Genomic DNA, 14,317 nt, shown 5'->3' with positions numbered 1-14,317 from the left:
AAGAGAAGCTTGATGGCTGTGAGTCCCTTGATGTCTTCTTATGTCCCATGTTCCAGGCCCTCAGCTGGGAGGGTCAAGACTAGGAACTGGAGTCCATCACACAGTTAAGTAAAAAACCACTCCACAGTGTAGCAGCTCAAAATAATAGCCATTGACTTAGTTTATGATTTTGTGGATTGGCATTTGGGGCATGGTTTGATTAGGGTGCTTCTTCGAGTCTCTCCAGGCTAACTCATCTATCTAAGGTACGTTGCCACATGGGCTGGGGCCAGCCTGGTCTAGGATAGCCTCAGCTAGGGATGGCTTCTCCCTGTTCTCCATGGTCTCTTATCTTCAGTGGGCTAACCCAGGCTCATTCACATGACAGCTGGGCAGGGTTCCAAAGGAGAGAGCAAAAGTGCATGAGGCCTCTGGAGGCTAGACTGAGAACTGGCCCCAAGACCATTTTGACCACCTTCTACTGAGCAAAGCAAGTCACGACTCCAGGCAAGATTCAGGGAGTGGGAAAATGTACTCCACCTCTATTTTTTTTTTTAAAGACTTTATTTATTTATTTATTTATTTACTTAGTTACTTATTTACTTATTTACTTACTTATTTATTTATGAGAGACACAGAGAGAGAGAGAAGCAGAGAGACGGGCAGAGGAAGAAGCAGGCTCCATGCAGGGAGCCCCAAGTGGGACTCGATCCGGATTCTCCAGGATCACGCCCTGGACTGAAGGCAGTGCCAAACCACTTAGCCACCCGGGCTGCTCTGCACTCCACCTCTTGACGGGAGTTGCTGCAAAGTCACATGACAAGGAATGGGGCTTCAGGAAGGGGAATAGTTATGGCCTTTTTTTTTTTTTAAGTAAGTTCTACTCCCAATATAAGGCTTGAACTTCCAATCCCAAGGTCAAGAGTCACATGCTATACTGACTGAGCCAGCCAGGCACCCCCTATCATGGCCATTTTATAGTCTACTACAGCCCAGAGCTCTTCAGACTCTCTGGGTATTCCACAATGTCAAAAATAATTTAAAAACTGATGTATAAACCAGAATGTCAGCATGGTAATTTAGAATGACAAGTGTAACAATCAAGAGGAGATGTCATTTGGGGCAGATGGTCACCAACTTCCCTGAAGAGTGTTGGAAATATATTATCCAATCTTTAGGTTTTCTTTTTTCTAGTCTCAAATCACTTCATGCTGTTCATACATAAAAATCACTTCACTGCTGTTCATACATTTCATTCTTTGTACGTGTTAATAGAATGAATTTAAAACACAGCTTTCTTTCACATTTACTCATAACTTGATTGGTTTTCCCGGACTTGTCCTTCCTGCTTTTGACAAGGGAGATATCCTGTCTGTTAAGCGGATTACTGCAGAGAGCTACTTTTGCTCATTATGTGTTGATTTGCTAGTTTAGTTCATGGAGGAAAACCTTATTTATTTATTTTACAGTTCTTGAGGCACTGCTCATTGTTAATACCCTTGACCCTGCCCTGTTTTGTTTTTCCTTCGTCACTGTGTGTACAGTGGTAGTAGCTGTCATAGGGGACCTGTGTGGTCCTGATTTGGGGACATTGATACCGAAATGTGTCCAAAGATAAGCCCAGGTGGGGCCTACTGAGAAATAGGAGATGGCTCAAACTTCACCAAACATTAATTATAAAATTACTTAAGGCATTGAGTAGCTTACCTTATTAGAAAGCAAGATTTAAAAATATTTAGCTCATGTTTTAAATGTTCTATTTGAATATAATATGCTTAACATCTAAAAACAGTGTTCCACTATGATTAATTATTATTTAACTACATCTTGGTTTTCCTTATACTTTTATAAGGTAATTTATTTTTCTCTCACCTAAAGCGCATCAGGTTTTCAAATAACCCCTGGTCCTGCCAGATCATACGTACTCACATATACTTACAAGGGAACTTGGGTGGTTATTTGTAATATGGGGATTTGAGCTCTGATTTTGGTTCCATCATTAATGAGCTGTGTGATTTTAAATAAGTCGTATCATTCTCTGAGCCTCTGTTTACTTATCATGATGTAAGGAAAGTAAAAATAATGGTTTTCACTCCATTTTTTTTACACGATAAATTCATTTTGTCAAACATGATCCTAAGTGCCGACTCAATATATAAAACACAGAGAATGTGTATTTTTTAATACAACTTTATTTTTTAAGTTCACATTTATTGCATTTACTTACTCAAAAAGTCCAGCAATCAGAGCAGAGTTGCTATTTGATAAGCACAGAGCATGGAATTAGCGTTATGATGGGGGGAGGTCATATAGCAGCATAAACCTTTAGTGTATTTCTACATTTATTTTGCTGATTGCAGTTTCCAGAAATACTACTTCCATGGGGATGTTGTGGTAAACAAGAATAGATTTTTAACAATTCACTTTGTATCTCAAGATGCCTTTAAATTTATTCAGCTGCTGGAAAGAAGGGTATAATAATGAAAAATTGTTGCTTCAAAGTTGACAGCATTTAGCAACTTCCCTCATTCCAAGTCATTAGGCCAGAAGCAATTCAACACTTGCAATATGCAGTAAAGCCACCTGTAATTCCATACTAACTACTTCAATGTTGTTCCATTAACTGGTATTTGGAAATTTATTTACCCTCCTTAGTCTCAGATTTCTCAACTGCAAAATGGGGGTAATAATAGGGTTGCTGTGAGGATCAAATAAATTAATTCAAATAATTTAACACTTAGCATACCCCCTGGCCCCTATTAAGTGCATCATAAATGATAGACCCAGATAGACTTACATATCTGTGTCTGTCAGTCAGCCATGATGAGAAGCTTCACCAAAGCAGATACACTTGAACCCACCCTGGAACCCACCCACCACTTGAACACTACCCAGGGTAGTGGTTCTTAACCAGAGGTGTACCTTGGGCACAGCTGGCAGTGTCTAGAGAATTTTTGATTTCACGATCGGGCAGTACTGTTGGCAGCTAGTGGACAGAGGCCAGGGATGCTGCTAAACAGTGAATTATCCTGCCCAAAAAGGTCAGTGGTGGTGATGTTGAGAAAGCCTGATACAAGGCATGCACATAGACTCTAGTAAGACCACAACTGTATAGTTGTACATGGACACACATTCACAGGTTTAAATTTTTTGAAAGAACAGTGTATAGCCAACCACCTCCTTATTAATGACATATTACTAGAATTTTACTACTCCTATAATAACAGGAGGAACTTCATTACAAGTGATACCAGACTGAATTACTTGTCAACACAAGTAAATATTAGTGATGTCCATTCTAACACAGAAGAGAAGGTACATATTTTTATATTAAATTTTCAATTACTTTAAATAATCCTAAAAACTTAAATTTGAAACGAACATTTGTTGGGACCCTTTGAAGCTTATCCTAAGAGTCCCTGGAACACTGTTTGAAAACCACCAATCTCTAGGTCCAGGAGTCTTTGGCTCTGCCTTAGGGTGAGGTGGTAAATAAAATTCTTAATGGCCTACCTTTTTCATGTAGCATTTCAGCATTCACAAAATTGCTAGATTCTGAGCTGAAAGAGGGCTCTGTCTTATTAAATTTAAGGAAAGTGTCCCCTTCCTTCACCAGAGGGAACAGACAAAGCAGAGCAGAAGCAGTCATGGTAAGGCCCGTTCTTCTTCTTCTATGTTCTTAGTCAGATCTCCTTTCTACTGAAAAGGGTCATTTTGTGCCTCTTAGGGTGGTTATGTCCCACCTTTCCCTTTCTCACTAATGAAGTCTGGTTCACTCCATATCACTTATTTTGAAAGCCCGTAGTCCAACTGCTTAGGATAGTATCTCTCTCCAAGGCACTTGGAGAGAAAAGAGAGAGGTTGGGTGCATTTTCAGCTAGAAACCCTGAAGTCTGTGTCTCTGTGATTTGGAGGGGTTGGTCTGTTAACCTCTTGGGACCCTAGTTCCCTCACTCATTAAGTGAAGATCGTATAGTAAAACCTATTTCCTGTGATTGATGGAAGGACCAGTTCCTGTTAACTATGCAAATGCTAGGTGTGTGCATTATTCTTAAGGAAATTTAGAGAATAGTCGTAGGCAGAGGGGGCACTTAGAAGGCATATCAGCGTGAAATGATGACACTTTGCTCTAAGATGTTTTTTTTTTTAATTAATGAATACTCACCCATTAGAATTGAAAACTTGGAATCATTTTGTCCCAGTGGCTTTCCCATACTAGCTTTTATCTTGCATCCTTTATAAATCCTCAAAAAGCTGATTTGTTTCCTTTAAATGGTGGCTCAGCTCCACTGAGTGCTTGAACTTACAGATATGCATAATTTATAATCAAAGTGGCTCAGATCCTAAAATGTTTGGAACAAAGAGAGAAGGGGCCTCTTGATTAGTGGAGTTTCTTCACTGCATTAAAAATAGAGTATCTGGGGATGCCTGGGTGGCTCAGTGGTTGAGTGTCTGCCTTTGGCTCAGGGCGTGATCACAGAGTCCCAGGATCGAGTCCCACATGGGGCTCCATTCATGGAGCCTGCTTCTCCCTCTGCCTGTGTTTCTGCCTCTCTCTCTCTCTGTATCTCTTGTGAATAATAAATAAATAAAATCTTAAAAAAAAAAAAAGAGTATCTGGAAACCTCAAGATACATAAAGAGAAGTCAAGGTGAGGGCAGTGAAAGTCTTTTATGAATAGAGATCCATATGTGCTAAGATCTTTGTGTTAATCAGAATGAAGTAAAGACTAGGCAGTGAATTGTGATTGGTTCCTTTTTTTCTTAGCAGTTTCCCCAAAGAGAAAAGAAGAAACGTCTTTAATTTCACCCTTTACTGTAGAAAGAGAATGGGTTTTTTAAAAGTAAGATAAAAAACAAAAGTAAGATAACAAAAAACTATGGCAGTTATTCAATCATATTAATTTTTTTTTTAATTTTTTTTTTTAATTTTTATTTATTTATGATAGTCACAGAGAGAGAGAGAGAGAGAGAGAGAGGCAGAGACACAGGCAGAGGGAGAAGCAGGCTCCATGCACCAGGAGCCCGATGTGGGATTCGATCCCGGATCTCCAGGATCGCGCCCTGGGCCAAAGGCAGGCGCCAAACCGCTGCGCCACCCAGGGATCCCTCAATCATATTAATTTTAAAATATAGGCTTTATGTACCATTCTTAGTATAAATATTTCTAGTATTTAGACCTAGAGTGTTTGGGAAATTAAAACGTGGGCAAATGAGTATTTCCCACAGGTTTTTTTTTTGTGTGTGTGATCTTTTATTAGTTATTATTACATTTCCCCAGCATACTACTAGTTTTATGTCATTTTTGATATTGTCAGAACAAAAACCACATATGAGCTACCTACAAATTTATAATCCAGCAACATACTAGTTTGCCTCTTGTTTTTCTATGTGTCTTACTGAAGTTCTGTTAAATCTGGGTTGTACTAACAATGCTAAAAATTTTTTTCTTAAATCTTATGTAGCATGTATCGTGACTAATACTTCTAGAAGCTACTTATATCTTTAGAAAGCATCAGCTTAAGGTTGCTCTCTCTAAAAATTGGGATTTGCTTCTAGGGCTTCAGTAGTTTCTTATCTTTTTCCTAGCCTCACCTTAGAATTTTAAAAAGTTTCAGGGACATCTGAATGGCTCAGTGATTGAGCGTCTGCCTTTGGCTTAGGGTGTGATCCTGGGTTAAGGATCGAGTCCCACATTGGGCTCCTCACATGGAGCTTGCTTTTCCCTCTGCCTGTGTCTCTGCCTCTCTTTCTGTCTCTCATGAGTAAATAAAATCTTTTTTTAAAAAAGAATTTTTTAAAGTTTCAAAATAAAAGATACAGAAGCATTTAAAAAAGTGCATAACTTAATATTATTGCTTCCCAAAGAATCAAAGTTTCAGACTTAACAGAACACACCACTTAATTACTCTGTTGTGACTAACTAGGATGCTTTTGGAAAAGGATTTTATATAAAGTGTTCTGGAAGAAAGGCATAGAGTGAGAGAAGCTTTAGGAGGTGGCCAGGAACCAGCCCCCTCTCAGGAAATGGTTGAAAGGGGAGAAGTATGCTAAATAAACAAAGTCCTCTTAGGAGCTACCTTCCTTGCTAAGGTCAGAAATATGTGCAGATTGCTCTAGAGACCATCACTGTACTCTTTGGTTCAGATTCTACTGGCACTGTCCTCAAAGGGCCAAATTTTATTTTATTTTACTTTATTTTATTTATTTTTAATTTTTTAAAAGTAGTCTCTGTATCTACTATGGGACTCACACTCAAGACCCCAAGGTCAGTAGTCCCATGTTCTACTGACTGAGCCAACCAGGCATACCAAAGAGCCAGATTTTAGGTGCTTCTCTTGAAAATTGTCTGAACTCCTCCTTAGGTAATGTGGGAGTCCAAGTGAATGATTATCACAGACACCTCGGTAAGTGCTGTGCTATAGATAGCAAAGCTTTTATCTCTAGGTCTTATTCCCAGTCTAAGGATCAGATCCAGGGAAAGCACTTCTGATTACCTTTGGTGGAATATTTTGGGATTCTTACTTTTTGTTTCCCATGGGTAATTGTGAAGCACCATCAGATGTCACTAATTTGTAGCCAACATATTTTATTCATTCCACGATCTATATTGAGCACTTACTATGTGCCAGGCACTGTTCGAGGCATTCAAGTTACATCAGTGTTGAAACAAAGATCGTAGCCTTCTTGAAGCCTACTCTTGAGTTAAGGGAACAGATCATAATGGCTAACATAATAATAAGAAAGTTATACGGTATATATTGAGTCTGCTTGGGCTGCCATTAGAAAATACCAAAGACTTGGTGGCTTGAACAAAAGAAACTCACTGCTCACAGTTCAAGGCTGGAAGTCTGATTAAGGTGTTGGCAGGTTTGGTTTCTCCTGAGGCTTTTCTTTTTGGCTTGAAGATGGCCATCTTCTTGCTGTGTCCTCCCATGATCTTTCTTTTCTGTGCATGCATCCCTGGTGTCTCTGATAGGACATCAATCATACTGGATTACATCTCCCCCCTTTGTGGCCTCATTGAACCTTAATTACTTATCTCAGAATACAACCACATCCTGGGTTAGAGCTTGAACATAAGAATTGATGGGGGTGGAACTGGAGGGCATTATGCTGAACGAAATAAGTCAATCAGAGAAAAACAATTATCGTGTGGTTTCACTCATATGTGGAATATAAGAAACAGTGCAGAGGATCATAGGGAAAGGCAGGGAAAACTGAATAGGAAGTCCTCAGAGGGAGACAAACCATGAGAGACTCTTAATTCTAGCAAACAAACTGAGGGGTGCTGGAGGGCAGGTGTGTGACGGGTACTAAGGAGGGCATATGATGTGATGAGCACTGGGTTGTTATATGCAACTGATAAATTATTGAACACTACATCTGAAACCAAGTATATACTGTATGTTGGCTAATTGAATTTAAATTAAAAAAAAAAAAGAATTGGTGGGGGTGGGCACAATTCAATCCTTAACCAGAAGTTATCAGGTGATAAGTATTTTGGAGCAAAAGGAGGATAAGAGTAAGGTAAGAGAGATTGGGAATACCATAGGATGGGAATTGCAGTTCTGAACAGGATGGTCAGGGTAGACTTCATTGAGAAGGCAGTGCTTGAAGGTCAATTTACAGTCAAGTGTTGTTATAGCACAGGGACCAGAAGTGGAGGAGTGGTATGGTGGAAGTAGGTAAAGGTAAAAATGAGTGAGGGACACAAAGTGGGCAGCTCTTGGAACTGCTCTGCATCTTTCTGGTGGTAAAACTTCTAAAACTTCCAAAATTCCAGGCTGTCATCTTAGCCCTCCAGAGTCCAGTTTCTAATTATGCTGGTCTGTGTGAACTTGTGATTCCAGAATGTATACCCTTAGAGGGCACAAGGGAGAAAGGACTTTGTGCTTGAGTACTGGCCTAGGGTAGGTGGTGGACAACAGGTTACAAGTGCTTGCTTTGGGGATTTGTTTTCATTCTTACTTGTTAAGCAGAAATGGGCTTCAGACTCACTCTCATAAGTGTTACTAAGACTTCTGTATTAGGATGGATCTTCTTTCTTAAAAGACAAACACATCTAATACAACCAACCTGAAGTTCCTACTGCATGGCCCATAAAAGGGGAGCTAGATGCTTGGGAAAGTGGCCAGTGGTGGACGAAGATGCTTGTCCTCCTCCTTGGTCTTTCCCTGGGAGCATACAGCTCAGTGGGTGAAGGCCTGCTGCTATGGGGTAGCCAAGCCACAGAAGCCATCCCATAATAGGCCAGTTAGCTCTGCCCTGACCACACTCTCCACTCGAACCAACCATGCTAAAAATGGAAAAAGGACATTAGTGGAAAAACTGGTGAAATCTGAATAAAATCTGGAGTTTAGATCATAGCAATGTGAATTTCTTAGTTCTGACAAATGCACCATGGTTATGTAAGATGTGAACATCAGAGAATGCGGGGTGAAGAATATATGGGAACTCCTTGAACCATCTTTGCAACTTCTCTATAAGTCTGAAACTATTTCAAAATAAAAGATTTTCTTTTTTAAAAATGCCCATTGTGAGGGGCACCTGGCTGGCTCAGTTGGTGGAGCATGCTACTCTTGATCTCAGGGTTGTGAGTTCGAGCCCCACGTTGGGTGTGGAAATCACTTAAAAATAAAATCTTAGGGGAAAAAAAAAGCCCATCATGGACCCAAAGATGACTTGAGCTACAGATATGGATTTATTTACTGTGACTGGGAAAACAGTTCCACATGTGTGCCCCAGGGCTCATGGGTCAGGAGCATCCATTCATAATAATGAGAATTGGAGTATCTCTAGTCTGAGCTTCTCTCTGGCAGATTCTTCATCACCTTACTACCCCATTCCAGGTTTTTGCTTTGGGTATTGCCTCTGACTCATGTTTATATTGAATATTTTATGGCAGAATAATTGCCTGAAAGCATTATTTTATAATAGGACTAAGTGGGGAGAAGGCTCATAGGTCAGGGAGGCAGCAGCATATACAGGAAATAAGATGTTTAGGGAAACCAGAGAGAAAATGTCCACTTTGTAGAGGCAGCACTTCTTAAAAGATGATAGCTTCCGAAGATTCAGAAGCCCACATTCTTCAGAGTCCTGTGCTCATGGAGTGTACCGTATTTTTTTCTGCCCAGGTCCCAGCCTATTTTGATGAGGTTGTGGTCCCTCCTGCTGCTAGCACACTGTGATTGTGCATTCCGTATTTCATTAAGTCCGGGGCAGCTCAGAGGGGGAGTGGCCTTTTGTATATGTATATATATACAATGCCTTTCTTCTTTTGACAGCTGCGAATCAGAAGGAGCCCATGAATCTTAATTTTAAAGTGAAAGAGGAGCCTAAGGAAGAGGAGGCCTTAAGCGCCACTTTGCCTCGGTCCAGCTATGTGTTCAGCCCGGAATCGGAAGTGCCAGCCTCCAGCATCTCTGAAGACACCCTTAAGCCCCAGGAAGGGAAGGGGAATGTGCTAAGGCGGGATATGTCTGTCAAAGCAGCCTCTGAACTTCTCATGAAACTATCAGGTACTTGATTTATTCTAAAATATTCTAAAATATTCTGATCATTTCATTTGCAGCCAACTGGGCTGCTTCCTGCATGAATTATAATTAGCCTAATGGTAGCAATATCACATTATTGAGACAAATTCAGGAATGATTGGATGACTTGCCTTACATTCCTGTGTTGTGTGTATGAGTTTGTTTGCGGATGTTGTCTGTGTACCTGTCTTGTTAAATACTGCCTTCTTTCCCTGGAAATTGTTGGGAAACACTGCTGCTTTCTAAGACGATGCAGGTCATAATCTTAAGTGGGTTCTAATGATATTCAAAGCATTTCTGCAAATTGATCAAAATACCTATTCTTTCTTAATAGAGCACCTTTCTTTTTCTTTTTCTTTTTTTTTTTTTAAAGATTTGTTCATGAGAAACACAGAGAGGAGAGAGAGAGGCAGAAACACAGGCAGAGGGAGAAGCAGGCTCCATGCAGGGAGCCTGATGTGGGACTCGATCCCGGGTCTCCAGGATCACACCCCAGGATGAAGGCAGCGCTAAACCACTGGGCCACTGGGGCTGCCTTTCTTTTTGTGTGTATTTATTCTGTATTCTTTAAGAACCATTAAAAGTATTTTTAACTTAATAAGCAGTTGAGGTGGTGCTTGCAGTAATTAGCAATAAAATAGCAATAAGAGATTTTACGAAGAGAAAATGTCATAGTGGACTATTACAATAATTAATCCAAGTTCTTAACAATGAATGAATAATTTTTTAGTAGTTTCTAAATGTAATCCCAGCCTGTCGGAGGTTGGGAAATGGGTTATAATTTGAAATTCCTGTATTTTGGGTTCTTTTCCACACAGTGTCCCATCTGCCCCTTCAAAACAGGTAAAAAATTTAGTGTCTTTTAAATTCAAAAGTATGGGGTGCCTGGGTGGCTCAGTGGTTGATCGTCTGCTTTGGTTCAGGTCAAGATCCCGGAGTCCCAGGATCAAGACCCACATCAGGATCCTCGCAGGAAGTCTGCTTCTTCCTCTGCCTATGTGTCTACCTCTCTCTGTGTCTCTCATGAATAAATAAATAAAATCTTTTTTAAAAAAGTAAATTCAAAATATGACTTCCAGAGCATGGAATGAAGAATTGTATCAATAATATTAACTAGGCCATATCCCAGCCTCAGTTCACTAAAGGTGATTTTTTTTAGAAACTATTCAGAGTGCTAATATGAATGGAAAGCTGTTTTCAGTTTGCAGTTTGCTGTACTTGGAGGATGAAAGCAAGAGATACATTAGGGATACTCCTTCCCTGTAATCCTCTCAGCAATTCTGACTATTTCTGGTTGAACAGTAGGTTGGATAGTAAGAAATTAAGAGCGATTTACTTAGAGCCATTATTATGTCAGAGCAGTTGAAATTCCTGTGTATGCCAGTTGGTGGGGTTAAGAATTCTTCCCTTTGATGTTAATTTAGAACACACTGGAACTTCAAGGGAACATGATTTGGTATAGATAAAGCATACTACAGTTATTACATCCTTATTATAGCCCCATTTTTCTAAACTTTGCAATGATAGTGAAGCTTCTCTCTAGCAGACTGAGCTGATTGCTGAAAGCTGAAAGTTTAAAAATATGTTCAGGCCAACATATTTTCTTATACTTAAGCCCTCCTTCCTGTGTCAAAAGGTCTCAGTGAGGGCAGCCTGGTAGCTCAGGAGTTTAGCGCCGCCTTCGGCCCAGGGTGTGATCCTGGAGACCCGGGATCGAGTCCCACATCAGGCTCTCTGCATGGAGCCTGCTTCTCCTTCTGCCTGTGTCTCTGCCTCTCTCTCTCTCTCTCTCTCTCTCTCTCTCTCTGTGTGTGTGTGTCTCCTCATGGATAAATAAATAAAATCTTAAAAAAAAAAAGGTCTCAGTGATATAGAACAATGTGTCTGTTGTTTTTCCAAGCAATTCACAGGAGTCACATAGCTCTTTGATTCTTCTTCTGTAGCATAGACTTTCCCATTGCAGTGACCCTCTTCCAATGGTGACTCCTGTTGGTAGGCTCCTTGCATGTGCTATTTCTGTTTCAGAGGCGGCTGTGCCACCTGTATTGTGAGCAGAGAAAGATGGGATGGCACCAAAAGATAATATGCAAAAATGAGATTTCAGGGAAGATTTTCTTCAGGAAGACATTTTATCCTAATCCTTTTAGCCGAAGTGATTTGGGACACTGTAGTATGAAATCATTTCCTAGATAATAATGAGATCCCTCAAATAGAATATGGCCATACAGCCGTGCACATGTAGTGATATTTGTGGACAGCAATGGCTCTTTTAAATGTTTATGTTGACTCTTGTTGAGTTTTTGTGCTGTGGGGTTCAACGACAGTTGATTGGATGACATAGTCATATTTCCAAAGGTATCTACCCTGCTTCCTAGTGTAGAAACGAAAACTTGTTTGAAAGACTAAGATAACTTTTTTTTTTGGAGGGGGGGGGCAACATTCTTTGTGTAAGAGACTTAGGTAGAAGAAAAAGCATCCCAGCCCCTGTCCTCTAGATGTGTATGGTCTAGTCGGGAGTAGTCCAGGGCGATGGAATCCATTCCATAAATGTTTTGCACTTAGAACTCCATGCTTCTACACTCTAGCAGATTATAATCAGGTAAACTGTGAAGAAGTTTCCAGTTGGTCCTAAAAATAGACACGTGACTTAAAAACAACTGTCTTTTCATTCCTAAGCCACAAGGTAAAGGGGACTCACCCTTTACTGGGTTTAAAGTGGATACTAGAGTTTCTAATCATAGGTGGATCAGTGCTCTTGGAAGAAGGATGTTAGGGAAAAACTTCCTATGCTCTCTTTCCTCAAGATGCAGTTTAGCAATTTCAGTATTCATGTCTTGAAAGACATCCACGGAAAGGACCTGTCAGTGTCTTCAAGGTACCTTTTCCACAATAGTTCCTGTCCCTTTGTAGACAAGAGGGGTGATTCATTTCCCATAGCAGCCATGCAGGTTAGTCAGGGCTGCCTTAGGTTCACCTCAGCTGATACCCCAGAGCCTTGCTGTGGGCATTCTCATGAACGTGAGTCTCTGTTGCTTCCTGCCTTGCCAATTTTCATTTATAGCCTTTTGCCACATTGAGGGAAATCCTTTTGGCCAGGAAGAGTTGGGTGAATTTGAAAAGTATGCCCCATGCATATATCGCACATTTTGTTTCTTCTTCCAGTATTGACCAAAGGAACAGCCAAGATGTTGGAAGAAAAGGATTTTTCTGCTTTGTTATTTGTTTCCTTGAGATTAGAAGCTATGATCTGTAGTGTAGGCCCTCTTAGTCTTTTCATTGAATCCATAAGAGGAAACGGGTCAACAGTTTTGGCTGCTTCATTTCCAGGTTTAAATTAATTTGTGTTAACTCCTTAATGATGGACATTAGGCACAGGGCCCAGTCAAACATCATGTGAAACTTTCCCATGTGGAGAAATGTCTGTACGTATATTGTTTTTCAAATTGACATTTACATTTTATGGGAAAAACACAGATGAGGTAGAGGCTAGGCTAAATTCTTCATTAACTGTGTGTTGGGAAAATCTGAGGTTTCTTCCTTCCTGGGGCTCAAGTTCTCCTTCCAGTTGTTAATTGGGAAGTCAAGTGCCTGACAGCTGGGCCAAGTAAATTGATTACCATAAAGAAAGCAACCCACTCTGAGGGAACTGCTGGATGTCTGTGACTACCTGTTGTTATGTGACACAAGGCAGCCAAAACAATCAGACTTTTCTGCTAACGCGCAGAGTTGCCAAAGATAATTCCCAGAAGTCGTGATTCAGGAGGCCAGAATCCTGAAGCTCAGTACAGGGGATATGTAACATTAGACAGACGAAGAAAATCCGGTTGCTGTGAAACCCTGGTTTTGCAACATCAAGTGACTTCACAAACTTCTGGAACAGATGTGTTATCACAGATGTGATGCAATACTGAAGATGACACAAAATCTGATCTGTCTCTGGTGGGCTGTAAGAGAAGTAGCTAGGCACACAGAGATAAAGAAATGCCCCTTCTCCTTCTGGGAAGCCACATGTTTGTGTGGGAATGAATACATAAAATGTACAGTGTACGTGGTTGAAGCAGATTAAGAATGCCATTTGAAACGTGAATTCCACAAAAATAAAGGCTGAAGTTATTTTTGAAACTAGTGAAAAATTAAGCACTTAAATTTACCTAACATGGTAAATAAAACTTCATATTAGGCCTTAATTGGAGACACTTCTGTAGGTTTTCTTATTTCTGTGCACAAAGAAGGAAACCAGGTGGATTTATATTCATTTCCGATTTGTATTCATTTATCCCAGTCTCGTCTTGGAGAAAAATATAAATTATAATTGCCTCACCTAGAAAAATCCAAGTAGACCATGGATTTGAAATACATAGAGATGTTGGGTTCAGGAAATCTCCTGAGTAAGATAGGGCTTCAGCTCTGAAATATCTATTTATTTATTTAGTACTTTTTCAAAAGATTTTATTTATTTATTTGAGGGAGTGTGAGCGAGAGAGTGGGAGAGAGAGCATGCACGCCTGAGCGAATGGCAGAGGGAGAAGCAGACTCCCCACTGAGCAGGGAGCCCGATGGCAGGGCTCCATCCCAGGACCCCAGGATCATGACCTGAGCTTAGGGAAGACACTTAACCAATTGAGCCACACAGGCCCCCCCAGTATTTTTTTTTTTAAGTAATGTCTACCGTCAATGTGGGGCTTGAACTCACGACCCAGAAATCAAGAGTTGCATGTTCCACTAACTGAGCCAGCCAGGTGCTCCACAGCTATGAAATATTTAGAAGCCGGCAAACTTGAGTAAGATGAAGTTTAAGGTGAG

General features: G+C 40.4%; 1 protein-coding gene and 1 long non-coding RNA gene across 10 annotated transcripts in view; one reads left to right on the top strand and one right to left on the bottom strand.

The window, feature by feature from the left end:
• The window catches only part of ZNF827 (zinc finger protein 827), a 166,937-nt gene that overhangs the window by 56,394 nt on the left and 96,226 nt on the right, over nucleotides 1-14,317 (top strand). For all 8 annotated transcript variants that reach the window (XM_025438833.3, XM_025438835.3, XM_025438837.3 and 5 more), the window contains exon 5: nucleotides 9,266-9,499. In XM_025438833.3, coding sequence (XP_025294618.1) covers nucleotides 9,266-9,499 — 234 coding nt within the window. The remainder of the gene's footprint in view (nucleotides 1-9,265; nucleotides 9,500-14,317) is intronic.
• The window catches only part of LOC112654374 (uncharacterized), a 32,689-nt gene continuing 19,214 nt past the window's right edge, over nucleotides 843-14,317 (bottom strand). The window contains exons 2-4 of one of the 2 annotated variants that reach the window (XR_003132961.3): nucleotides 6,806-6,950; nucleotides 4,145-4,322; nucleotides 843-2,439 (exon numbers count right to left, since the gene is read on the bottom strand). This is a non-coding gene — a long non-coding RNA (uncharacterized LOC112654374). The remainder of the gene's footprint in view (nucleotides 2,440-4,144; nucleotides 4,323-6,805; nucleotides 6,951-14,317) is intronic. The other variant, XR_003132962.3, reaches the window with a different exon arrangement.

This window comes from Canis lupus, chromosome 15 (genome assembly GCF_003254725.2).
Source record: "Canis lupus dingo isolate Sandy chromosome 15, ASM325472v2, whole genome shotgun sequence".
Lineage (NCBI taxonomy): Eukaryota > Metazoa > Chordata > Mammalia > Carnivora > Canidae > Canis > Canis lupus.
This window is presented reverse-complemented; position numbering and strand designations above follow the sequence as displayed.